Source organism: Harpegnathos saltator, unplaced genomic scaffold (genome assembly GCF_003227715.2).
Source record: "Harpegnathos saltator strain DR-91 unplaced genomic scaffold, Hsal_v8.6 scaffold845, whole genome shotgun sequence".
In the NCBI taxonomy this organism is placed as follows: domain Eukaryota; kingdom Metazoa; phylum Arthropoda; class Insecta; order Hymenoptera; family Formicidae; genus Harpegnathos; species Harpegnathos saltator.
The window spans coordinates 24,029-50,235 of NW_020230699.1; the positions used below are offsets into that span (position 1 = coordinate 24,029).

Genomic DNA, 26,207 nt, shown 5'->3' on the forward strand with positions numbered 1-26,207 from the left:
CCCGCTGCTTGTAGGGTCGTAATTTCCTTCTTACCACCCGAGGAAAGCCGCAGGAGGATCTATTTTAAAATCAAATCGATCGAGATCCATCCTCCATCTCGCGACGATCTCGCGACGAGCGGCGGTAAAGTCGTTTCGTGTTCGCGGGATTAAGGCTCCCGTCTCCTCGCCACGGCCATCTTGACTTTCGGACGTTAATGAACGAGAAAATACACATCTCTCCCTACCTCGGCGCGGCTAGATCTTCTCTCTCCGTCTCACCGCGTATATAAATAAGCGTATATTTTCTGGCGATCGCGCGAACTTTAATCGCTTTACAAATGAGTCATGTGCGCTGCATTCCTCAGCTGTTTTCAATAATGGAAATGAACGTCGCTTCAATTATTTTACGAATACCTTATTATCCTGGCTCGTCGAATTTGATAGGAGGTGACCCGAGACCGTGGTGAAACCCGTAAATCTCGTCACCTTTCTATCACCGCGAGCATGGATGAACTTGCGCGACGTAAGTAACATTCTCCGGCGTATTCTCGTGCCACGTGAAAAAAACGAAACAAAGATCGTACGTGCGTGTATTGCGGTTGTCAACTCCACTCGTCGCAATCGGTCACGCGTAGTGTGCGCAATTTGCAATAATTTGTGCAAATCAAGTGCCGTTGTAACAGCAGATACACCGACGATCAGATCGTTCAGTCATAGAGAAGGATTGTCCAAGAAAATAATATTGTCAGGACTGAATTCTAGCTTTAGCGCCACGAAGAAGTGTACTTTCTCGGACTTCCCGTCCAGCTACTAACCCAATCAGGATACAATCAGAAAATAATATCGCAAACTAATCTCCTGTAATTGCAGGAAGCGCGACCGGCAGCGATGACGTTAGTGCGGAAGCAACGACGGACTCGTCGTCGTTGCGGTCAGCTTTGCAGTGTCACCCGGCTGACAACATGGCGAATGTAATCACGCAATTGCTGCAAATTTATCGACCGCAGGACGACATCGCCGCGTACGAACGTGCGCTGAAGAAGCTACAAGGCTTATTGGGAAACTGCGACTCTCCCCGAAAGCGACTGCTGCTCTCGACGATACCTGCGCCAAAGGATGTGCCGAGTCTCAAGATTGCGGAGGTGTTCAGTGCAATCACCGGCTTCGTCAAGCTCGATTCGCAGGGGAAGTAAGTTCTGCATGATCCGGCTTCCGGGTTGGTGCCGCGTCCTCCGCGAATTTGTCCCCGACGATCTCCTTCAAGTTCACTTCTTCAGGGAGAGGAATGACATCTTTAGATCGCTCTTTCATCATCCAGTACAAAACATCCTGAGATCGTCCTGGAGATGCTCAGAACATCTTAGGACTCTCCTGGGCATCCAGGAGACATTCTGGACGACTTGTGCTTGGGACATCTTGTGCTATCTAAGCTCCTTCTCCCTGAAGAAGTGGGCTAGAATGCCTGTGAAAAATTCAACCTCATCCTGGAGTTCATACATTTCTTCACATCGCGAGCGCCTAAAATATCGAAGCAAGCTTTCTTCGAATTGGCGTTGTTTGTTTCAACAATTCTAAAAGATACATTGTATTTTCGTATTCTGATACAGTGATGCGTCTCAAAACGTTCTCGATACGGCGAAGTCGCTCAGGACGACGGACAACGACAATGTCCCAATGTCGAAGCAAGGCCTCTCGTGCGAGCAGGACATGTCAGTCTTCAGGACGTCGCTTCCCGAGGGCTTTTCCTTCCGTGGCTTCGCCGAGAACGAGATTTCCACGACACTCAGCGAGCACGTAAAAAATGTAAAGCCTATGTAGGGAGTCGCAACTCTCCTCGGAGAATCCGCTTGACATTCACTCAAATCCCCCGTCGCGTGCTGATCGACAGGCAGATTCGTCGAGTCGTCGGCGGCCAAACGATAATCCGCAGAATCGTTCGGACGAGAGCAAGTGTCAGACGTCAATTTGTCGGCAATATCTGCTTAATAAGAGATGTCGCGCACCTGTTGGCTGCACCGCCGACGAGTCGCAGCCTCGTCACTCGCCTCGGACGGTGTATCAGGTTTGTAAGAGAATTAAAAAAGAAAAATATTACAGAAACATTAAAGAAAAACGCCAGAAACGAGAGAGCATCACGAGCGATCGCGAGTCGGCGAGAGAAATCCAATTGTAAGACTTGAACAAACGTTGCAGGAAACGAGTTCCGCGAAGACGTGCGATAATACTGAGATAATATTGGATGTGTCGCAAGATAAGACCGCCCGGCTATGGAGTGACGTTAGATACGATAGTAAAAAGTGCGACGATATCGTCACATACAATAAAAACGCAGAAGCTAGCGCGTCGACGAGAATGGCGATCGAAGTGGAGCAAAGGAGCGCACAGACGGTCGAGCAGGAGGCGATCAAGGACAGTATACGCAGGATGGACGACGTGTGCTGGGGGGACAAAGATCGGAGCATTTTCATAGACGTACTAGAAACCAAAAAATGCGGAATAATCGTCGAACAGATTTTTTTCTCCTTTCAGTCTTCGATTCGCCGAGCGATTAAAACCCGTTCCGAATTCCGCAGGCGGACGACCTCCTGGCGACGGTGCGCGTCCGGCTGGAAAACAGTTTGAGCAACTTTCTGAGACGGGCGCGGGAAGGGGGCAGCGTCGGTAACGTTTTTCTTCGTCGGTTTTCCGTTTTACCTCATTTATTCGCACTCGCATTCTCGTTTCTCCCGAGGGATGAATTGCAAGGAGTCAAATGTTCTCGCGCGCAGAATCGCCGACCTTTCCACGCACCAGGTCCTACCCACGGGCGTACTCCTCGGACGCAGTGTGCTCGACGTCGACGGACCGGAAACCTGCAAGCGCACGCAAAGTCTTAGGGAAAGATTTCAGTGGCGCGACCGGTGACGATAGTGTACTTTCGTCGAAGCGGCAAAAGATGGATTTGGGAAAGAATCGTCAGGACGAGAAGACGAAGCCAGAGCCGCTTGCTCGTGTCGTGAACAGGTCGCAAACGAAACGCGGCAGAGCGAGCGAGTTGTCATTACTTCAAGATGATCCGGATGACACCGCGGGGAAGAAAACGGCCACGACGCAACGCAGTGAAACTGACGCGAAGAAAGAACCGACTTATGAGTGAGCATTGCGGTTTTCTAAATCTTCAACTTTTTACTCCAAGCCCGAAACTATAACGTGATTTCCGGGTAAAGAGTGTTCTTCTAGCCATCAGAAGTCGTAGTAACGTTTAAAGTTTAAGTAATACCTAAAAATCACGCTAATCTCGGGTCTAAAGCAAAAGGCTGAAGGCTCGTTACACCCATTGTCTTTCGGGACCAATGGAACACTGACCGATAATACTGATGTAATATTATTTTTCATACAGATATAAAACGATAAGACCGAAGTCGAACGAGATGAGCGCGGAGAACAATCTTCGAATTCATTCAATGTCCGAACTAGCGGCGTACAAGAAACAATATTACGACACGTTGCTGAGTGTTCAGAGAGCTAAAGGTCTAATTAGAAACTATATTGTATATAATGATATACAGTTACGTATACCTAGAGATGTGCGAACCATTCGAATTCGAATTGAATCAGCTAAGATATATTCCGATTTGAATCTGAATCCTTACCGTTCGAATCTGAACTATTCGAATATTTCAAATTACGAAAGCTTAAGGCTCCCCTGAGAAAATTCTTGCGTGTTACTTCCAAATAAAAAGATATCTATATATGAAAGAATATTTGAGATCGCTGGAGAAAATTTGTGAAATGCTTCAAACACTATGTTTTTCCCATTATGTTTGTATCGATGATAATCAATTAATAATTACAAAATGGCTTACGACCAATAGGAAAGTTTAAAACGCAATCAACGCAAAATTAAATAATTAGGAGAGAGCAGTGGAATTCTAATATTAACAATTATGATTAAAGGTAATTTGACGTGGAATGTTGATTCACCGCATACATTACGAGCCCGAAAAGGTACTCAGTGCATGTGTCATTATACGTTCAAACATTATTATTCTCCTATAGTTTAAAATTACTCGCATAGTATAATTATCCGACTGACTCCTATAGACTACATTAATTAAAAGTTACGTTTCGATGATTCAATTGGATTCGACACAGAAAATCCTCGATTCGCACATTTCTACGTATACCCACAGATATCCTTTAGATATAGCTTATCGCGCGACACGATCGTCGTGCGAGACGAGTGAAATCGTCGAAAACATCGGTCATTTTTTATTTTTCTATTTCGTTGCAGTCGCGGTGACGAATTCTCTAGCGTCCTTCTCCACTGCCTCCTCTTCTTCCTTGTCGTTGGATCGTTTAACAGCCTACGACGATCCATATTACGCGAATTACATGTGCCAGCAACAACACCTGTTCCAGCAACAGCGTCAGTTCGCGGCGATAAGGCCGCAATTTTCGCCGACGTGCTCAGCGGCGCTGTCCGGATTAACGAGCGCGCAGCAACAGCAGCAGCGCGGTGGTAACCAGCAGTACAGTTGGGCGAGATCCGACTGTAAATATTTATTATTCAAGCAATTAAGACTTCGGAGACAAGTAAGAGGAGCTACTCTCAGACACGACACGGGAAAAAATTTTTATATATAAATCTTCTTGGAGCGGAATCTCACGCGAAACGAGTGAAAGTGGCAGCGTTCACATCTTGAGAGTCAATATATAATCATTTTTTCCCTGGAAATAATTGGATCTCACGTTCGATTGAGATTCCACGAGTCTCTTCCACTCACCGTACGCGTGTCTTTCCGCAGACTTCGTCGCCCGCCGTGTACGCGACCCACGACCAAGGGTAAGTCGTCACCCACCACGTAAACTCGCGGTAACTGAAATACACACGAGATACACATATGAGATATCTCGCTTCTTTTCTCTCCTCTCGCGGTTATATCTCGATATATTCATGATTATTTACTGTGACGCGCGCTCCTTTTCCCGCCGACTTCTCCGCCGCAATTCCCTCCCAAGCGGTTGGATCCGTCGCTACGTCGGGCCCATGTACTCTTATCGTCCCTTCGCGCCGGACGGAAGCGGTCAGACGGAGCAGTGCGTGCGTCGCAAGAGCTTGGAAGACATAGTCGGCAAGTTGAAGGGAGTCGAACGCGGGGGCGTTAACAATTAATTGATTCATCGCGTCTCCCTCGAATTCCCACGGGGAAATTACCCCCCCCCCTCCCGTTGAGCGCCCCGCGCCGCGCGTCCATGAAGCCATATGCGCGCGTGAGTTTTATTGTACCTCTTTCTAAACCCAAAACCATAACGTACTCTCCGGCATAATGCGTTCTCTGCGCTGCCAGAAGTCGCAATAGCGCATAAAACTGGGAGATTGCGACGTTCGGCGTAAAAACGCCCTTTACCGAAATTTACGTGTTACAATTTCGGGCTCAAAACAAAAGGAAAAGGATTACTACGCAACCACATTGTGATTTTAATCCTCGACCGTGACGTACCCGCAAATATCACGATAAAGCGCCAATTGACGTGGAACGATAAAGATATGAAAAAATATCACACGTAATTATCGATTTATCATAGAACGTCGAGATAAATGGTAGGTATTCACCGGTATCGTTAGCGTGAGCGTTACGAACGACCTTCGCGCCGAGAATAATTGTTATCTCCGGTAATAACCGTTATTAAATTACACATGTTGATCCGGAGTATCGAGAGATTACCGTGCGTGCATTTAAATTGAATTCGTACGTCATTCGTCGTCGTCAAGCTACGACCACGCTCTCCTGCGAATGTTCATCAATGGAGTCGCGCTGCGGTTTTCATCATTTCGTTTGTATTTTTTTTTTTCGGATGATTGCGTGACAATGTCCCTCAGACGGCGCATATACGCAGAATATAACACGCTGTTATGCTTCTCAGCCAGTCGAATCACGCTCTAGCGATTCTCACTACAGATTCCCGCTTCGAGTAACATTACACTCGCTCTCTAACGCCGCTCTCTAAGTATTTTTTGTTTAGTGATATATCTTGTTAAGTGATTAACACGCACACACGTACACAGACACACCTGCAATTCCGCATACAATCGACAGTGCATATAATATTCGTTCGTTTTTATTCCTAGATGTACAAAATAACGTTTTAAAGGATACGCGGTAAACTTAGGTATTACGTGTGACTCATCCGTCATTTTTATTGTCCGGATCATTCGCTGTGTCAGCGCGACAAATCACCAAGATGCTCCGCTATCTGCTTCTTTCTCTCTTTCTCTCTTTTTCTTTCTTTTTCCGGCATAATCCCCGCGTCATACTTGGTAATCTGTCCAGCTGTACTCATTCATATCCGCAGTCTCCATTAGACTTTCTCAGACACTTGCGCGTCTCGCGTCTAACGATCCCTTACAGTTATTAACACATCGCTATAGTTTCACGTTGACTAGCATTATTATTGGCAGCATCACACACATTGTTGTCACTCGCATGTAATCGAATCGATATACAAATACAATGACGTTATTGGTAAAATCACGTGTACACTTACATAAATATGAAAACACATCCGGAATGCCCAAATGAGCCAAGAGCTCTCATCGAAGATGACACGTGTTTATTGAATTAAACATTAGGCCACTTGAGTCGTACTGTTTGCAATCGAGAGGAGTCGTCGGATATCGTCGTGCTTGGCGAATACGTCAGTACTGGAATTGTCAAGCGATCAAATATGACTCTGAAATTTTTTACAAAAATTATTTAAATTTATATTTTTTAGTGGACGTCGAATAAAATTACAAGAAATAAATATTTTTGTTCTTGCCTAAGCCGTGGTTGTTCAACAACTTGTCACTTCGCCATTAATTATTGTTGGCGGTTCTAATGCGAAATCGCTAATCTTTGAGATCGCGAGCGACATGGTTCGGAATCTTCGTCGGACACGACGATCTTTCTTTCCGTCGATTCCTCTCGATTCGCTTGGATCTTGGGAAATATCGGGTCGTGTACAGACTTGGATTGTCGTGCTATCACTATAGGACACTATCGATCGAGCTTAGCATGTAAAGAAATCTGCGCCTATTAATTGTAATTGAAATTTATTGCCTGAATGATAACTTATTTATACAAACTCTAAGGAAACAGTGCTTCACGTATCACAAACATACCGCTATTTTTTTTATTATTAACTTCGTTGAAGCAAATAATTATTGCGATAATTAGTGAAGTTAAATGAGAGACGATTTGATTTTCTTTTTCATCGTAGTGTGGTGTGATAACTTTATATTTCGTCCATGGTGCTGTCCGACGACAAATCCCTTCTCGAATCATTCCTTTTCAATCGCGCGTTCGTGGAGAACCTTGAGAGATCGTATCAATTTTTTACAGAAGCGACGCGTAACGATGCGAGATAAAAAGATTCTATTGCGTAAGAATCGCACGAAAGTATAAAAAAATTGAGTAAAAATTTTAAGCATTATTCGAGTTGTACTCTATTCCCACGGAAGAACTTGAAAGAATAAATGAAAAGTGTGAAAGATGGTAATTAGAGACTTCTCATAGAATCTTGATCACGAAAATCCAAGTCGTTTGTCGCCAGTAGCACTTGTGGACTCGGTTGAAATTTATCAGTTACCGCATGTACGAGTGAAAATTAAAATTGTTTTAAAGTAACGAAGATTGAGTGACGGATATATGCGACTCATAAAAAAAAAAAAAAAAAAAGCTTTCATTCTGATCTGTCTCACATAGAGAGACGTTGCACAGGTTGCCATTCGAATTTGCATTCGAAAATTACGATGGAACTTTATGGCAGATCGTGGAATGACGAAGCCTTGGATGCGAAATCATCATGAGTGAACGGATTCGATCGATATACACTACATTGAAAGAGCGTTATATTTCTTCTGGCAGTGTCTGTACATTTTGTTAGTTTTTTTTCCCTCTCGAACTCAAAGCTATAAGTCGCTTTTACCACCAAGTAACGCTTTTTATTGGATTAAGTTACTCTAAAGTGACATTACTTTTACTTTGAGATATATTCACACTTTCAAACGTTTTTTTTTCTTCCCAGCACATATCAGCAATTACTGTTATACAGAAAAATTACACGTTACGCCTTCATTGTGCCCAACAGAACAGAGTCGTGACACCATCGATATTTGCCACAACGAAGCTGCTGTTATTACATGCTATTTTTCTCTTTATGAACCTATATGAACACGCATTTCTCTTATATTATTAATTGATTTAAAGTCGACGCATCGAAGTCCGATAAGTTGTGTGTGTGTGTTTATGTGTGTATGTATGTGATGTGTCCGCTAAGTTTGTTTCATAATCGCGACATCGTATCAAAAGACAAAATAGCTCTTGTTAATCGTCCTAATCAAGATTAATTGCTCAACAAGATCAACCGATGCACTTTTGTGCTTGATTGATCAATATAACTGTCATGACACGTTGAACGGAGAAGAAACGAGGTATCGGAGACGTTCATATTTCGAGGACGATTACGATGCTGTTACGCGTTAAAAAGGAGACTCAATCAAGAAACGCAAGCACTCAACCGCTGTTGTCTTTTTTTCCGCTCTAGGATGAATTGTACTTCTAACACGATATGTATGTACTAAAAAATACCTTGCTCTTCAATTTGATGGATTGTTAAGGAGATATAGTTGTACAAAAAAAGTGCTTGACTAGAGTCGACTAGAGATTTTCTCGTTAAAGTAAAGAATTCAACGCAACGCGATAAATAATACTGATCTCGTCTAATTACTTTAAAGTTACACGAAACGCCTGGAAACAGTGCGTATGTACAGGGACGGACTTGTATTCCGCTTTGGAGTTCGAGCAAAGCAGGAGGGTTTCGGTCGCTTCTTCCGCATTTCTCTCTCTTATCATATCGTTTAAAGTATAATAAAATATCGATCAAACATGCGCTGATACAGTTGACGTGCAGTTAAAATTAGTGCGTTACCTTATCTGGAAATTTTATAACAACACGAATCGCCATTTACTGTGAATAAAACTCGCAAGTCCGTCCTCGTACAAGACCGATACTGCTGCAATACAATGAGCACACTTCAAAGTTTACGAGCCAATTAGAGTAATACAATGAGAATAATCGTTCCACGCATACTATTCCGCTCATACAGAAGGATAACTGATGCCAAACCGATCTTCCGGTGCAAAGAATGTCAAAGTCGATTAATAGAATCTTATCGTAAAATCATCATCGCGAAGAGTCTACGTGAAATTATCGTCTGTTCAAAGAATGAGCTTCGGCTTTCTCTCAATATGTGCTTTCGTTAAGAATTTAAAGTTCTATAAGGCCATTGCGTGAAGTATACGTATAAAGGTATTGTCATTGCAAAGTAAAATGTTATTACGATTTTAAGTACTATGCTGGTTATTAACAAGCTATCCGATCATAGCTCAACTTTAACGAGAATTCAACGCGAAAATCAGGACTTCACAGTAGGTAATCAATCATCTACCCTCCCTTGATAATGTGATTCAAACGCTTTTCGATCGTTCGTTTTTAATCAACGACAACATAATTTCACACGTTTAATCAGGTAAATACAATTTGACTTCGTGAAATCATACTGATCAATCAAAAGAGGAAGGTAATTTCTCGTGCTTATGTGTCTTAAAAGTCCACAATTAATACGCAAGTTGAAAGGAATAAACGGTCAAATTGCAGTTTCGAATCGTAACTGCCGTACTTTGTATATAGGATCAGTAGAAAGATCGGTCTAGCTGCGTTTCTCACTATGTATGTATATAACCCCGCTCGAGGATTCAGTAATATATACACTTTCTGGTATACCTTAAACAATTACACGCGATCCCTACACGTACCTAAACACTTCCTCAAGTATGCATGGAGCTCAAAATATGTTGGCATCAAAATACAATAAAAATGATTAGTTAAATATATATATATATATGTATATGTATATATGTATATCGGTGTTACGTGCTATATAGTGGTCTTATACTTACAAAATCCCATTAAAACTTACTTAGATTTATTATTTGGTACATGATTGGAATGAAGAGTGGCGTTATTTGCTTATCAAAGTTCTGGGCAGTCTGGTTTTGTGTGATGCAAAACGTCACGACCCGAGTCAACTAAAGAAAATCTATGTATCCTCTTGGCAGCAAAATGTACAAGGCAGCAATAACTTTTTATACAGGATCTTAAATCTTTTTTTAGACACGATGAGCTCGTCCTGCAAATTCGACAAACTTGATAAACCCAGTAGTGTAGTAAGTCTGGGCTATGATTTCTCTCTCTCTCTCTCTCTCTCTCTCTCTCTTCTTCTCTCTCTCTCTCTCTCTCTCTCTCTCTCTCTATTTGTTTTTAACTGTTGCGTGTGTAAGTGTATAATTTACATGTCTTATATTTCACATTTCAAATCACATCCGGTTTCATGCACAACTGGAAACACAGATGGAATGTGTGTAAAAACCAAAATACGGTCCTCTCTCTCTCTCTCTCTTTCTCTCTCTCTCTCTCTCTCTCTCTCTCACACCCTCTTCTTTTCAGTCACTGTGCATTATTTTAATACAAAATATCGTGTCGAGAAGTCAGACAAGTTCGTATGCAAACAATATATAGAGAGATACGATCCTTTTTTTTTTTCAATTATGTAACAAGTAACACTTGAACTCTACGGTTGGTTCAATAAAAGGGGGGAAACGTTTCAACATAAGTATGTATATATGCATATATATAATATATATATACACATACGTGAATGTACTTGCTTTGTGTAAAAAATCCCGTTTATACTAGCCACAACTGTTCACAAAAGTTGCCCGGCTCGAACAAGTTTATTCTTTTCTTTTTATCCTAACGAGTGCTTGTTACTCTTTTGTATCTCACAGGGGACGATCAGGCGAAGCTGTAAGGATCAATAGTTTTGCTAGAGCAAGGTTGAACATCATCTGGTGGTGGGTGCCACTGTCCGGACCACATGGCGTTACGAACCACGTTCATGTCAGTAGCCTCCTCTATGCCGTTGCTAGACGTACGTTCCGCCTCCCAGTGGAGGCCGTTTCGAGTCACTTGAATTGATCTACCTTCGTTCATGCCATAACAATTCTGTGCGTCATTGTTCACTGGCATTTGCATAGTTTTACTTCTAATTTGCGTAGTGCCACTATTTGTATGCTGGACGTTGGAGGACCACGAGTCAGGCTTCTCTACCGATTTCAGCGGCAATTTCCGCGGTACCCGCCTGGTCTTGGCCTCTTGGGCGACGCAGCCGGTGATCTCGATCTTGCTACTGCTCAACGCGTTCCCATCGCCGGAACTACTTCCGTCGCCTCCCTCCTTTCTCCGTCTTCTCCGTCGCCTCTCGAGCTCTTCCCGTTGGGCGTCCTCACCGTTAGTCGTCTGTGCCTTTAAAATATGTTGCTTGGCCGTTGCCCAATGGTCCTTCTTGGCGCCTTGTTTGAACTTGTCGTGATTGTTGCCACGATGACCGCCGTTGCTCGTGTTCGTGTCGCTGTTGCGTTTCTTCGACTGTTGGTTCTTCACAGGCCAGCTGCTGGGTCTCTTGGGACTACGTTCTTTCAATGTGACCTGCGTGATTGGAAATTTTACGTTTATGACGCGGCACGAGTGAACGACCGGAGCGGCACTTTAGCCGCAGCTCGTGAAACGGAACGTTCGTTCGACATTTACCCCGGAGGAGGAAGAATTGTCCACGGGCTTGTAGAGTTGCGTCGGGGTGTGACTACGAGAACCCTGACCCTTACAGCTCGATCCGCTACGACCGTGTATGCAGGAGAGTACAAATGCTAATAGGGCACATGAGAGTCCTAGCGCCGCCGCGGCGGACAGTTGGGAACGTGTGCGTCTTGGTACCCAGCCTCCGACGTGGTATTCCCATATTGCGCATGCTACTAATGCGCTACTCAACACATATGACAAGCCTATGCCAGTGAATACCCAAGCATTCTATAAGAGGTAGTAGATTCTATTACATGTATCGACATATCGAGTAATTGTGTCAAGATTTGAAGTTATAATTCGCAAATGACAGATCGATTATATGTATTTCCGAGTCGCAGGTGTACTTTAGTCGATGCCACTTACCAACTTAGCCCAATTTAAAGGAAGGATGTAAATGACGTGCGAAATATCAAGGAAGAGAAGTAATGCAGTGATCAAGAGACAGAAAACAGCTACAAAGATCATGAATCGTAAACGTCCTACTAAAGGCAGCATAAAAAGGCTGACCTTGGCAGTGCCAGAACTGCATAAAGTTGCCAAACAAGCTGCGGAGGATACCTGCCAAACGTGTTTGTTAGTGTAACTGTATTCCAAACGATCTTATCATTTTTAATGTAGCATACATGGTTTGTGTTTCACATACTCTCACACACAAGTGACTTTACTTACGAGTAATAAGAGTCTAACAACACCCGTAGCTGTTTTAAGATGCCCCTGTATGTCGCAATAAATAACGATGTGGCTCGCCCGGGACCAAGGCAGAGCATTGGATCCAGAGATTTGCTTATCGCTATTATCATAGTGGCCATGATAATTAGCGTGCGAATCCCAAGAGTGGACTGTCGAGTGGACTCCCGGCGAATCCAGCTCCAATTGGGAGCTGGTTCGCTCCCCTGTCCTACTTCCTGCTATTGATACAATATCGAAACTATGTATACATTTGTGCATGCTACTACAGGACTCTAACTTTTGAATGATCAAGCAGATGAAGACAAGCGGCTAGATGGAACTTTGTTAAAAAAGAAATATATATATATATGTACACATTATCAGCTATCTAGGAGAATGATATATTAAAAAGTAATCTGTTGACTGTATCTTCAGACTCAGCAAATTTGCAGACATGAACAATTTGCTGTGCAAATGATGATACAAGTGCATAAAGAGGCTCAATCAACATTACTCGTACCAATTTCGAAGTCCTGAATATCCTCAGGCCTAGAATATATGGCGGGTGGTGATTCCAGATCGCGTATCTCTTCCAGAAGCACCTCTATTTCGTCGGCTGCGTATAAGTCCGAGACCGAGCGAATATGATGCCGAGTCTCGCTCATTACTTAGGTGCGCTCGCTCATTTACTCCTTCCTGCCTGTCGTACCTTTCTGCCTGATCTGTCAGCTACCACCATTCATTGTCTAGTTGATTCGACGACAGGTCCATCCGTCTATCAGCCATTGCCTGCACATACCCTGTGCCATCTCTACCTTTGCAGGCAACACTACCTCAGCCTACTTCAGGCCACACCTGTCGAGAAAAGCTCACATAGATCTTACTACATTCGAGAATAACAAGAATATGTACTACGAGTAATACTTTGAGATATCACATATTTTTTCTCTATCAAACGAATTACTTGCTGATGTTACTTTGCACGAGTCAACAAGCTATATGGATAAATTCTCGCCGCTACGTTACTCGCCAAGTCCTTTCATACATTTATCGCGACAAGTTGTCAGAACGACACGTTGATGCACGTTAGATTTCGTGACGAGCGCATTCCTGACAATCACACAATGACACTTATCTGATACAAACAAGAGAGTCTCTGGCATGTCAATGCAACTGGCATGAACGCGAAATTAAAGAACGACCGAGCGATGGGAATACGCGGTTACACCGCGAGGTCGAAACGCCGATCTGACGCGCGCGCGACCCGAGCGTCGGCTCATGCGGAAAATCACACCGGGTCCGTGTGCAACGAGTTTCCTGACGGAAGCGTCTCGTCGCTCCGGATCCACATGTGGTTGCCAGAATCCGTTCTCGGCGATGTCTTCTCCGAGCGCGGTCGCAGCGCGTGTCCGGAAAAATCGCGCGTCGCCGCGGCGCGAGAACCGCGCGAGACATACCTCGAATTTGCGCTCGTCGTCGGCGAACGTGTAGATCACATTTTTCCGAGGTTTTTCACGGTGAACTCATTGACCGTCCAACGAGTAGCCGCCATTGCCTTTTTGCTGTTTTTGCCCATGATACGCGTCCATCACGACGACCTAGAAACAACAGATGGGGCAACTTGTCTCTCTCTCTTTATTCATTGGCCGAGCGCTAAAAAATGGTCGCGCGAGCGTGAATCACTCGCGACGGAGGTGAATCGCGCGCGCGGAGCGAATTATTCCCTTCCATTGATCAAGAAAAACCGCCCGCGAGCTGCTGGCCGATTCGCGGAGAGTCCCGTAGATGGCGAACGGAGGAGCCGTGAGTTCGGACGCGGTCGCGTCGATTAGGATTCGCCGTAAAAGACTCGTCGGCCGGGAGAAAGGAAGGAAAGTCGGACGACACGTCAGATCGGTTTCTTATTCGCACGTTGTTGCGTGTCGATTGACTCATCGGAGATTGGTTATGTTTCTTGTCAGGAAACGACGACTGTTGCACTCAACATTTCTTCATTGGTAGAAAGCAAAAGGTTCGAGCAAAAGGAGCAAACTCAATGCGTCATCTCGAGGAATTCGATTAATTATTAATAAAATCATGCATATACCGCTAGAGGCTCACGTGGAATACCAGGGGCGGTATATTCACGGTGGAATCTTACATTTAAAATCGCCGTAAGTTCATCCTCGGACATTGGATGGATCGTTCCATCGGAACTACGAAGTTCCGCTACGAGGACAAACCGCAAACGCTCTTAAAAATATGATCCGCCACTATGAGTACCGCCTTAAAATCACTCTGTCGCACAAAACATTTTATTACTCGCATTATCGCATCAAGGGAAAAGTTATACGACCGCCACCCTAGATCGGACCGTAGGAGACGGCCAATCAACGACAAGCCAGGGAGCTTCGACTACTGCTAGATGGTTTTCATTTCAGCAACGAATCCGTCGCGCCTCCGGTGTCGCGAATTCGAACTTCCAAATTCAAACTTCCAAATTCCAAATTTACACTTTCCCAGCGAACCGTTTGCAGAAACAGCTGCACGAACGATATCGCGCATCCGTTGAATCCGAGCGTCGCGCGAACGGCTATTCCTCGCGGGCATGGACCAACTCGAAAAATCGGGTCGCGGTCCAGCGATAGGAAGAGCCCGTCGTGGCTCATGCGAGCGCGGCCAGAATCGCTCGGAGCACGCCAGCCAATGTGAACAAGCGATCCGCGACCGTGTGCGCTCGTGTGCGCGACTGGGCGGCCTCGAAGTCTTTTTGCTTCCCATTTTGTACCGTGCGGTACGTCCACCGTGGTACTGACGTTTCGCTGTGCCATCGCATGGCCGACGTGTGCATTCCGAGGCTTACAGCCGCGTGGTATCCGCTGTGTCACGAGCGTCACCGCTGAAGGGGCCCCTGCCGCCGCCTGGTCGTGGTCATCGTTGTCGTCGTGGCCGTGGTCGCCGTTGTGTAGCCGCCGTGGCCAACGTCGCCGTCGCCGTCGTTCCCGCATCGGCGCACCGACTGCACCGTGACGATCATCATCACCGAAAGTGAGTGTGCGAGAGAGCCTGCGGGAGAGCCGAAGGTGGCCGCACGGCGCGTGCGGCTCCACAGCGTTTTTAATGCCCGCGCGCGCCGTGCGACATCGGGCGAGAGAACGGACGGGCGGCCGCCCTCGGACGACCCGCTACGTCGCGACCACGTTCTTCCGCTGACATAATCCGGTGCGAACTGGATCGGTGCGGTATGACCGCGACGTATCGTTAATCCCGAGCGTTTTCACACACACAGAGACAGAGAAAGAGAGAGAGAGAGAAAAAGAGATAGAGAGAGAGAGAGAAAAAGATCAAGATAGACAGACAGACAGAGAGAGAGAGAGAGAGAGGAGAGAGAAAAAGAGAAAGAAAGAGGAATTCGCAGAACCTGGTCATCCCGACGTCGACACGCGGAGCCACCTTGCCTTCGTGCCAGGCTTCTCATCGCCACCGTCGTCGTCCCTACTCCGGACGAGAGAGCGCGCGCGACAGCGATAAATCTCCTCAGCCGAGCAGCGACCGTATAACGCCGCGACCACGCGTTCCCACGCGCATCAGCGATGTCGAACGAGGAGACCTCCGCCGACCGCAACGTCGAGATCTGGAAGATCAAGAAGCTCATAAAGAGCCTCGAGATGGCCAGGGGGTAAGTAGGTCGACGCCGACGTCGTCTTGCCGCGCGCCATCAGCTGTTACCCTGTACCGATCGTCCTGACATATGGCTTCGCCGCGAGCATGTGCTCGCTCCCCAAGTCACGTTGCAAGATACATTAGAGTCCTCTCTGTTTTTCAAATCATTCTTTGCTGGTAATATTTCATTCGCATGTATTGGCATACCTCTGATACCAATTTTACTCGTGAATTTATGCTGTAGATGAGCTATGTAGGTCTCTCGCCTGCGCTAAAGCACATGAAATCCAGGCGGTGGCTTACATAAACAGAAAGTCTTGAGTATGTACGATAAAAGATTTTGCTGAGAGAAAGAGAGAGAGAGAAAGAGAGAGAGAGAGAGAGAGCATGTGTATGTATGTAGTGTGGAGTGTCATTTACAAAAAGTTTTAAGTGTTTTGTCTTTGCAGGAATGGCACGAGCATGATTTCGTTAATCATACCTCCAAAGGACCAAATATCGAGAGTGAGCAAGATGCTAGCGGATGAATTTGGTACTGCGTCGAACATTAAATCTCGTGTAAATAGATTATCTGTCTTGGGTGCAATCACGTCAGTACAGCATAGGCTAAAGTTATATACTAAAGGTATTTATCTTCTTTATAATTCTTTGTCGTAAATGGTTTAGTATAGTTAACGCAGCTATTGCCTCTTCTTTATTTTTAGTACAAAAATAATACCAAATTCACTTATTCTTCTATCCTATTTGTTATGTTTTATTTATTTATGTTATGTTCATTCAATCTATTTTCCATCTCATTTGTTCATACGTTCTATTTTAGATATATTGTACTTGTTTATTTGATTTCGACATTTACACGACATTTGATTATCATTTTATGTGTAGAAAATATGTTATCGATACATTTGAGTTGTTTGTAATGGCTGTTATTTGCATTGTATTAAGTATTTTCTAGATATTTTATATTTTAGTGCCTCCAAATGGCCTGGTAATTTATTGTGGAACTATCGTTACGGAGGAGGGGAAAGAGAAGAAAGTCAACATCGATTTTGAACCTTTTAAGCCTATTAATACTTCCTTGTATCTTTGTGATAATAAGGTGGGTCTTGGAATCTCATATTCTCGAATGTACTCTGTGATACTTATCACATCGAGCGTGACTTGTACTAACTGCACTTTACAGTTTCACACGGAAGCGCTGACAGCGTTACTCGCCGATGATAATAAATTTGGTTTTATTGTTATGGATGGTAATGGCGCTTTATTTGGCACGCTACAAGGCAACACACGTGAGGTCTTGCATAAGTTTACCGTGGATCTTCCTAAGAAACATGGTACGTAACACATTGGAGAACAGTTGAGAAAAGGGCGAAAGTTCGTTTTTTCGCAGTTTCGCATGGTATCGAGATAGGTCACGCCGAGTGCGCTATAAAATGTATCGATTTTCAGGTAGAGGTGGTCAATCTGCGCTTCGTTTCGCCCGATTACGGATGGAGAAACGACATAACTATGTTCGAAAAGTCGCGGAAGTAGCTACTCAATTATACATCACTAATGACAAACCAAATATCGCTGGTTTGATATTGGCAGGTAGCGCCGATTTCAAAACAGAACTTAGTCAATCCGATATGTTTGATCCGGTGAGTGAGGTCTCTTTTTCCATCAGTTTCTCTTCATTATTGTTTTGTTATTTTCAATTCTTTTAACTTACCTTGAATCGACAAACTATTTTTTAATAGATGTATTTTTTATATAAAATTGACAGCAATATTTATAGAAACGACATGCCCTTCTTTTCTCCAGAGATTGCAAGCTAAGGTCATAAAATTGGTGGATGTATCGTATGGTGGTGAAAATGGCTTTAATCAGGCTATTGAGTTAGCGGCCGAATCTTTGCAAAATGTAAAATTCATCCAAGAGAAGAAGTTGATCGGTAAATAAATGTTCACGCGTCGATTGTGACGTATATCGTTGGTATACGTATCTGACAAAATGATTTCTCTCTCAAGGTCGTTACTTTGATGAAATTTCTCAAGATACCGGCAAGTATTGCTTTGGTGTAGAAGACACGCTAAGAGCTTTGGAATTAGGTAGCGTTGAAACACTCATTTGCTGGGAGAATTTAGATATTCAACGATACGTCTTGAAAAATCATACAAACGCGGAGGAAAAAGTCTTACACCTAACGCCAGAACAAGAAAAAGATAAAACTCACTTCACAGATAAAGAGGTAAGCGTCGAGATAAAATGCCGGAACAATCTAATGTTGAATTCTTTTTCTCTCTGATACCTTTCGAAGGGAGACCCTTGTATCTTATTCATTTATCTATAGAGCGGGGTAGAGTTGGAGCTTGTGGAATGTCAACCGTTGCTCGAGTGGCTCGCGAACAACTATAAGAGCTTTGGTGCTACCTTGGAAATTATCACGGACAAGTCGCAGGAAGGATCCCAGTTTGTCAGAGGTTTCGGCGGTATCGGAGGTGAGCTCTTCTTATACGTGTTCGTTATCACCGCTTATAGTCTCACAAAGCAAATTCTACCTCTTTCTCTCTGCCTATCATTGAATATATATGTATAAACATTACATGTTAAATAGTTAAAATAAGTAAAACACCTGATAGTAAGTAAGCAAACGGAAGAGATATTTAATATTTGCGATATGGGGAAAAAAGCGAAAAGATCAAACAAAAGAGATTAAAGCTTTCCGATTTACATGTATGTCACGCAGATTCGCAATAAATTCCAAATAATATATATAGCGTAGACGCTGAATTATGTACAGTGCGACATACGGTAATGCACATTTGCATATTTCACACGCACGAATGAAATCGTTGAGAAGTTACGATGATACAAAGTCGCCTTTTTACGGGCGTACCGTTGATCTTGAAAGAATTAAACGTTGTGTCGCTATAAACGGGCGAAGAATGATATGCACGGAAATATGGACCCTCAATCGAACTGATATTAACCGTGGAGTATATGTTGGTGCATAGGAATCCTCCGCTACAAAGTTGATTTCCAGTCACTGCAGGCTGATGAGCCTCTTGATGATGTTGACCTCGATGATTACTAATTTCATCCGTGAATTACTCAGAGTCGACCAGGTAGCTCTTTCTCTGTCTTGCGTGCGTTCACTTACATCTCGTGTATCATAGAGCGTATTATTTGTGAAGCTGGACAAATTTATCACTCGTCTCTCTTTTACTATCCCCGTTACCGAGCCGTCGTAACTTCATCCACCGCATTATAACACTTTGATATAAGAAAGCATAATACGATTTAATTGAATTCGTGAATGTATAATGCAAACGGTGTGTCTATTGGTCTATCGAGAGATTTAAGCGCTTATGATTAGCCAAATGTCTTTTTAATAAAACCTTTTTATCTCTCACTTATATAATCTCGCTTGAAACGCGAGTAAATGTTCATCATATTGTCCTTCTCTAGAATGTAAATATATCACATGTCACTAGTAACAAAATATTGCACAATGAATTTCTGGATTAACTGCATAATCGTGAACATATTAAATATTAATGTAAGATTCTCTCTGTATCTGCTTGTCGATATTCTACGATAAGATCACACGATTAGAGTTAGTGTAAGACATTCTTTCTTAATTGATCTCTAAATGTAACGATAAATTTGTCCAAAAGTATCACAAATTTCTTCCATTGGGTTTCTCACTAAATAGTACAGTTTGGTTCTTCTGTGCAGATCTGTAGTATACATATGCATATGTGTCTCTTAAAATAAGTTTGAATGTGGTAATAGACGTTTTTAGTTCATATGTCTCTCTCTCAAGATATAATTATTTTCACGAATAAAAAGAGCCTGAGAATCTTCGCTGTCTTTCTTTTCTTTCTTGGTGGTAAACGCGAATAAAAAGAAAATCTTGTACATATATATACATGAGATATGTGGATTGCTCTGTGTTTATATATATGCGGGGTGAGTTGAAATCTTCCAGTTTTCCTACCTTTTTACACACGCTGTGTCATTAGATCTGTACACTCTTGGTTCTCGTAATCGGAGAAGTAGACGCAACACACACAGTGGTTGATTCAATGGAAAGAGATCAGTACTGCCAGATATATTCAGATATACAGAATCTTTCACACATTACCTAAAATTCGTATTTTAACACACCTCATTCTCGATATTGGTACAGTATAACATGTATACCGAGAGCCTGTTACGAAGCCGATTAAAGCCGCGTGTACAAGAATGTTTTATAAATAAACTAATTGATAACGCTTCTAAATGTCAATGTGAGCTTCCAGCCAACACAGCGGCGCGACGAGTTTTCACACACACATACACATACACACACACACACACATACATTACCATCACCAATTAATATATAACTACTCAGATTTTTGTATCTTGAGCGAAAAGCGTGTTTGCCTCGTTTCGCAATTGACATTGATATTTATCTCACAAGTGAACAAGCGATTACTTTTTTCAATATGTAAGCGACACTTCACATAAATGCACACTTACACGCATTATCTGATACATATTATCTGATTATAATTCTCGAGCCGATACATTATCATTTGCTGAGTATACGAATTATATAAAAGTTTTGCTGAATGGAATCGCGCAGTGTGCGTATATATATATCTGATTTTCAACTACAGAACCACTACTTTTTGTTCTTTTATTACGCAACTATATAGTGTATAGATTAAACTTTTTTGAGTTTGCATGGCATTTTCTCTGCGATATTTTCTGTTCTTGTTGGCAAATAAATGTAAATGGTATTACTATTTCTTTAATTTGCGCTATTTTATTCTCTATACACGTTGTTCGAATCTATACACATTGTCAGAATTTAATTTTTATTACAATTATGCTGTAGATGTATATAGATGTACGTTTTAGTAGATACAATATCAAATAATAGTACATGCATGTGTACATCTTTTTCAATGTAATTGTTTCAATGTATGTGTTACATCGACAAAGAGTTTGTTAATTCGGGTTTAATCTTGGTCTAATGCACCACTTTATAGCAAAAATTATTAATTTTGTCAACAATATGCAGTTCATGTGTGTTTTTGGAAATTATGCATTCCTAATACGAAAACATGCAAATAAATACGAACCTCCGGAATATTTCTTAGAACATATAGCTATAGTTTACAGGTTACTCATTATTATCGTTCGTCGTTGTCACATATTTTCACTTAGAATTCTTGAGATACTGCCGTTTTCATGACTTACACAATTATTACACAGTACCCTGATTCGAACAACTGAATTATAGAAAAACACTTGACGAAAATTTGGCATTTTTGTATTGCTACAAAGCAAATGTCACACGCTGCATTGAAATGATATTGCAGCATTATAACACGTTTTTTCAACGTATTCTTTCCAATTTACGCTTTACTCATGCTTACACAATATAAAATAGAAAAGGACAATCCGATAAGTTTGATCGATTACGCATTGCATGTTAAATAATAAGCGATGTAAAAATATTAAGTTCATTATCATAGATAATGTAAGTTATTGCATTACAATTAGATAGTACATGTGAAAAATTTCGCTCTAAATTTAAGAAGTTAGATAAAAAAGCATGGTAAAATGGAAATATCTATGGTAATGAACGCGAATATCGTATAATTATTACAAGTATATATCTACGCTTTCGTATAGCAATTGCTTATAATAGTCGAAGTCTTTTTAATACTCTTCAAATATACTAATCGGCATTCTTATTTCTATTAGCTCGCATATTGGGAAAGGTATAGTACTTGCTTTTTACTCAGATAATTATACAACAAAGATACAAATAAATGATATCACTTAACCGATATCAGTCGTGTAATGTAGATCACAATGTTACAATTGACGTATTTCATATATATACACACACATATTCATATATAAATATATATATTTATAGGTCTTATTCCATTGATTCTTTAATACTACAGTTATAATATTATAGTTTATCTACAATCATTGTCTCATCACTCATTAATATTTATTTAAACATCTTGTAATTTATTAATGATTCATTAATAGTTTATACATTCGAATCATATATATTTACTTCTCTCATTACACAGCTTCTTTGATCGCTATATTGATCGATATAACATTCATATAATATGAATTTACATTTAATATTGATTTTCTCGTACTTCATCTGCATATGACATCAATATATAAAATTCATAATTCAGTGATTTCATTTAACGATCGAGTTTCTGACTAATTACAGTGTATTTTCTGGACATTGAGTTGAAGGAATTGTGAATAGTGTTTTTAATGAAGTGAGTTGAAGGAATTGTGAATAGTGTTTTTAATGAAGGCTTTACTCAACATTTGCATATATATATGTTTATATAATCACATATTTATGATTGCTTATATCTTATTATCGCGATCTTTGCAAATTATAAAGTATACATTTTGTTTTTGAAAAAGCACTGTCGCAAAATTTCAATTTTCCTTAATTTGTTGCAACTTAGCAAATCAATGCTGTAAGCGCGACGCTATATATAAAATGAATGTTCTTAATGATTTATCTTTTACGTATATTTGTGCTTACGCCATTTTTCAAACCACACTGTTCTATATTTACAATCAGTTTTTAATTGTCAATTTGGTAATGAGAGCTCGTACAAGGAGATTTGATCGAAAGGTTCTTAAGTTATCAACAATGGTTTACATATCCAACACGTATTTTCAAGTGTATATTTTTCAGGTATTTTGCGGTACAAAGTGGACTTTCAAAGTATGCAGCTGGAAGACACCGAAATCGATAGCTTTGATTTGGACGACTACTAGGTCCGTGACACAACCGATATTTGGTTCTCTTCAAGGAAAAAAAAAACCAGAAGACACATGCGGTGTATATTCTCTCTTGCCGCAACAAGAGACAGAAACATAGACGGGCACATTTTTCGAAATTCACCATACAATGCAGCAGCAACAGCAACACGTACGATGTCGCCACGAAATCATTATCTAGAATTTATCGAGCATCAAGCAGATCGCAGATTGATTACACGAAAGAGTGGAGCACAGCATACGGCAGGAGCATATCGCGACTCAGCATGGCCGTATTCTACGAGGAAAAAGGAAATAAAATAGACAAAAAAAAGGATAAGGAAACAGAAATAAAGGGCAACTCGAAGACTGTGACACTTAATTAAGCCAGCTTGATACCTGCCTACTCTCATCTTAACATTTTACCACCCTTGTATTACGATTATGGTCCTCAATTATTCACGCGGATTCGTTTGAAACCAAACCAACCAACCTACACACCCGCTCTACACAGTGCCGAATATAAAACAAAATGTTGTACAGTGTATGTACGTGGTTCGGTCGTGATTTTATATTAAATTGATGTTTGTCATCTCTTTACCATAGATTTTATGAGGAATGAATATTTGAACTACACACACCAGAGTGGATGTAGCGTTATTTTTGTTCAGATACAATAATGGAAGAGCTGTAATAAACTGATTATTATGAACATACAATTTGCATTTGTATCGTGCATTCTGACACCGGTTTGCAAAATTCACGCGGACATATTAAAAAAAAAAAAGAAAAAAAAGAAAAAGAAAGAAACGGAGAACGTTCTGTAAATAGATGTCAATTTAAAAGAAAAAGAAAAAGCGGCGCAGTTGCCTTAGGACATAAGCTGAGATCGTCTCGTTGACGATCCACGGAGTAAATGAAGTATTTCCGTCTTATGCAGTGATACATATACTTGTAAATGTAGGGACATACAGTTTCCACGCGATTCCACGTTGCTCCGTTGCTGGCTCTCGGCTCTTAGATTTTGTACATTCACACAACTGTACATAAAAGGCGCTTCGCAAAAAGGAGAAAACAAAAAAGTGAGAGAGATGTATCGAGAGGTAACTTTTTCCATTGTTATAATAGTGGTGCACCTCACAGTGAAGAGAAAGATATTCCCCGCGATATTTAAATGGCAGTTACTGAAAAAAATGAAGAGATGTTACGAAATTATTTTAACACTGTTAATTTAACTTGCTTGTTCGTACGATGCCTTTGTAATAAACGACGCTGTGTATGTATAAATGTGGAAAGAATGTAACGTGCAATTTTGGTGAAGTACTCTTTAATGAAAGGAACGTATGCTGTACAGAGAGGCGAAGATTTTTCGCGAATACTATGAGATTTTCTTGTCGGAAAAAGAAAGGAAAAGTAAAAACAGTGTATTGTTGATTGGTGATGTATTTAACATGATTAATTATGCGATATTCTGATGTACACCTTGCAGAGACAAGAAACAGGCGCACAAAAGAACTTCATCAAAGTGGGACGTTTGAGAGAATGAGACGGGGGGAGGGAGGGGACAGAGGAGAGAAGTAGAGCGGAAGAAAGAGATCGAAAGAGCGAGAAATCTGATTTGTGGTATGTGCACAACGAATTCCAGAACGTGATGGCTCGAAGTATTGTATCTGTGTATTGTCTCTCAAGATATCGAGATGTTAATTGCCGGCTTAACGTTTCTTCAAATTTTTATATGTAAACATCTCATTAGGAGTCTCTAGATAGTTATTTATTTCTACACGTCGGTGCGACTACGTTTCTGCTTAGCGGAACATTGATTTAAGTATGCAAAATAGTACATTAAGAACTCGATGAATATCAATGAGTGAAAGAGAGGGAGAGAGTGTGTGAAAAAAGAAAGATAAAAAGAATGTGAGAGTGAGTGAAAGAGAAAGAGAGAATAGGGAAAGCCTTGTAATCTTTGTCTTGAAGTAAGGGTACACGGAAATGTCGTCCACGCGAGTTGCTTTAATTGAATCGATGACGTACTTAGATTATGGCTTGCCTATGATCTCTATAAGCATAGTTGTATAATCTGCTATAACAACATATTCGTCATTGATTAATTTACTTTCATTCGTATTTTGCCACTAAAAGTGTGTCGTTTGATCGAGAAACCGGTTGTTTCCTTGAGCCTTCATTAGGTTTCACGTACGACGACGTGATGCTGAGACCCAAATTTGTAATCGTTGTATCTATTTTACTCGAATCAATTTCTCGGGCCCGTATTGACAGTCGTTAATTGAAAATTACCCCGCGCGAGATATCCGGATTTTAATTCACGATTAGACGCGATCTTTTCATTTATGTCGTAATATTGCACTGCAAATATGGTGTCCTGATATTACAAACGTATCACATCACATATACAGCGTATGATTCAAGCAAAAAACTTTGAATTAACCGTAGAATTTACACTTGAGTATTTCACGTCAGGCAAATTTCAAGTAACGACCATTAACATGGGCCTTAGAGCATAATTTTATTATAAATGCTTCGTGTTTTCATGTATGTACGCCAACACAACGTGTGTCTGTACGCTGTTCTAAAAAAATGCGATCTGTTTTCCAGTGGATTATGGAATATACTTGGTATGGATCATAGTTGAAACGATCGGAAAAGAAATTGTCGGATATAGTGTCGCTGCTCATTTCCTATGAGATCTATGCTCTGTCAGGTGACAAAGAGGGAGATTGAAATAATGTTCCAAAAAGAAACATTCCATACACGCATGTAACGTGCATTAATGTAACACATGGCATGCAAGAATTGACTCCTTTTTTAAACACCTCTAATTTGTACTATTTTTATACAGTTAATTCACCGAGATATGTATATGTATATAATTATATATATATATAATATATATATATATATAACATGTACATACACATATGTATGTATAAATATATATATATATATATATAATTATATAATATATTGATGAATTAACTGTGCGTGTGTGTACACAACACACACACATACACACACACACACACACACACATTTAATGTCTTTGTCACTTCGTAATTTAGTAATGTCTCAATTCGTTCGTTGAAAAATACAAATTACGTACAATTACGTGCGAGAACTATAAATCGGTATTTACTGCGGCGTGTTAAAGGAAATAAATTTCGCTGGTGACAGTCGCATTTGTAAAAAGAAATACTCGAGTGTTTGTCAAGCAGGCATTATTTCCAATCTTCCTTTTCTCACGCATATTTTACTCGAAGTTTTATATACAAGGAAGAGTAACGTGTCATCGTAACGTAATATAAAAATGCCGAATAGAACTGGACAACCATAGGATATTAAACAGTACATGAGTGAAAAAATACAATCTATGTTTCTCA

At 41.3% G+C, this 26,207-nt stretch overlaps 2 protein-coding genes and 1 pseudogene across 8 annotated transcripts; 2 read left to right on the forward strand and 1 right to left on the reverse strand.

Moving 5' to 3' along the window:
- The first annotated feature begins 70 nt into the window (after positions 1-70).
- On the forward strand, positions 71-5,864 carry LOC105185581 (uncharacterized; annotated as a pseudogene).
- Positions 2,473-14,826, reverse strand: LOC105185562 (uncharacterized). Of its 4 annotated transcripts, XM_025307326.1 has the most exons (11): positions 14,516-14,826; positions 13,833-13,973; positions 12,896-13,230; positions 12,376-12,614; positions 12,070-12,264; positions 11,656-11,931; positions 4,931-11,553; positions 4,749-4,841; positions 4,135-4,514; positions 2,677-2,834; positions 2,473-2,588 (listed from the first exon to the last, which is right to left on the reverse strand). In XM_025307326.1, the coding sequence occupies exons 3-7, from the start codon at positions 13,038-13,040 to the stop codon at positions 10,861-10,863; spliced, it is 1,548 nt and encodes a 515-aa protein (XP_025163111.1). In that variant the 5' UTR covers positions 13,041-13,230; positions 13,833-13,973; positions 14,516-14,826; the 3' UTR covers positions 2,473-2,588; positions 2,677-2,834; positions 4,135-4,514; positions 4,749-4,841; positions 4,931-10,860. The 4 variants fall into 4 exon arrangements, with proteins under 4 accessions (XP_025163111.1, XP_025163112.1, XP_025163110.1 ...); XM_025307327.1 differs by lacking the exon at positions 14,516-14,826 and having other exon boundaries at positions 4,375-4,514; positions 13,833-14,351; XM_025307325.1 differs by lacking the exon at positions 14,516-14,826 and having other exon boundaries at positions 13,833-14,351.
- A 276-nt stretch (positions 14,827-15,102) lies between these two features.
- Positions 15,103-24,898, forward strand: eRF1 (eukaryotic release factor 1). 4 transcript variants are annotated; one of them, XM_019842530.2, is made up of 12 exons: positions 15,103-15,402; positions 15,644-16,033; positions 16,467-16,642; positions 16,989-17,116; positions 17,201-17,351; positions 17,467-17,657; positions 17,821-17,950; positions 18,027-18,247; positions 18,350-18,497; positions 19,014-19,124; positions 21,763-21,779; positions 22,748-23,524. In XM_019842530.2, exons 2-10 carry the CDS (start codon positions 15,948-15,950, stop codon positions 19,091-19,093), a joined length of 1,311 nt encoding a protein of 436 aa, XP_019698089.1. In that variant the 5' UTR covers positions 15,103-15,402; positions 15,644-15,947; the 3' UTR covers positions 19,094-19,124; positions 21,763-21,779; positions 22,748-23,524. The 4 variants fall into 4 exon arrangements, with proteins under 4 accessions (XP_019698089.1, XP_011143468.1, XP_025163113.1 ...); XM_011145166.3 differs by lacking the exon at positions 21,763-21,779; XM_025307328.1 differs by lacking the exons at positions 19,014-19,124; positions 21,763-21,779 and having other exon boundaries at positions 15,106-15,402.
- The last annotated feature ends 1,309 nt before the right edge of the window (positions 24,899-26,207 follow it).

Coding starts and splice junctions, on each gene's coding strand:
- LOC105185562 (XM_025307326.1), bottom strand. CDS start 13,040: ATGAGCGAGACTCGGCATCATATTCGCTCGGTCTCGGACTTATACGCA. Junction 11,932..12,069: donor CTTTAAATTGGGCTAAGTTG/GTAAGTGGCATC, acceptor TACCTCTTATAG/AATGCTTGGGTATTCACTGG. Junction 11,554..11,655: donor ACAATTCTTCCTCCTCCGGG/GTAAATGTCGAA, acceptor CCAATCACGCAG/GTCACATTGAAAGAACGTAG.
- eRF1 (XM_025307328.1), top strand. CDS start 15,948: ATGTCGAACGAGGAGACCTCCGCCGACCGCAACGTCGAGATCTGGAAG. Junction 17,658..17,820: donor AATCCGATATGTTTGATCCG/GTGAGTGAGGTC, acceptor TCTTTTCTCCAG/AGATTGCAAGCTAAGGTCAT. Junction 18,248..18,349: donor CTCACTTCACAGATAAAGAG/GTAAGCGTCGAG, acceptor ATTTATCTATAG/AGCGGGGTAGAGTTGGAGCT.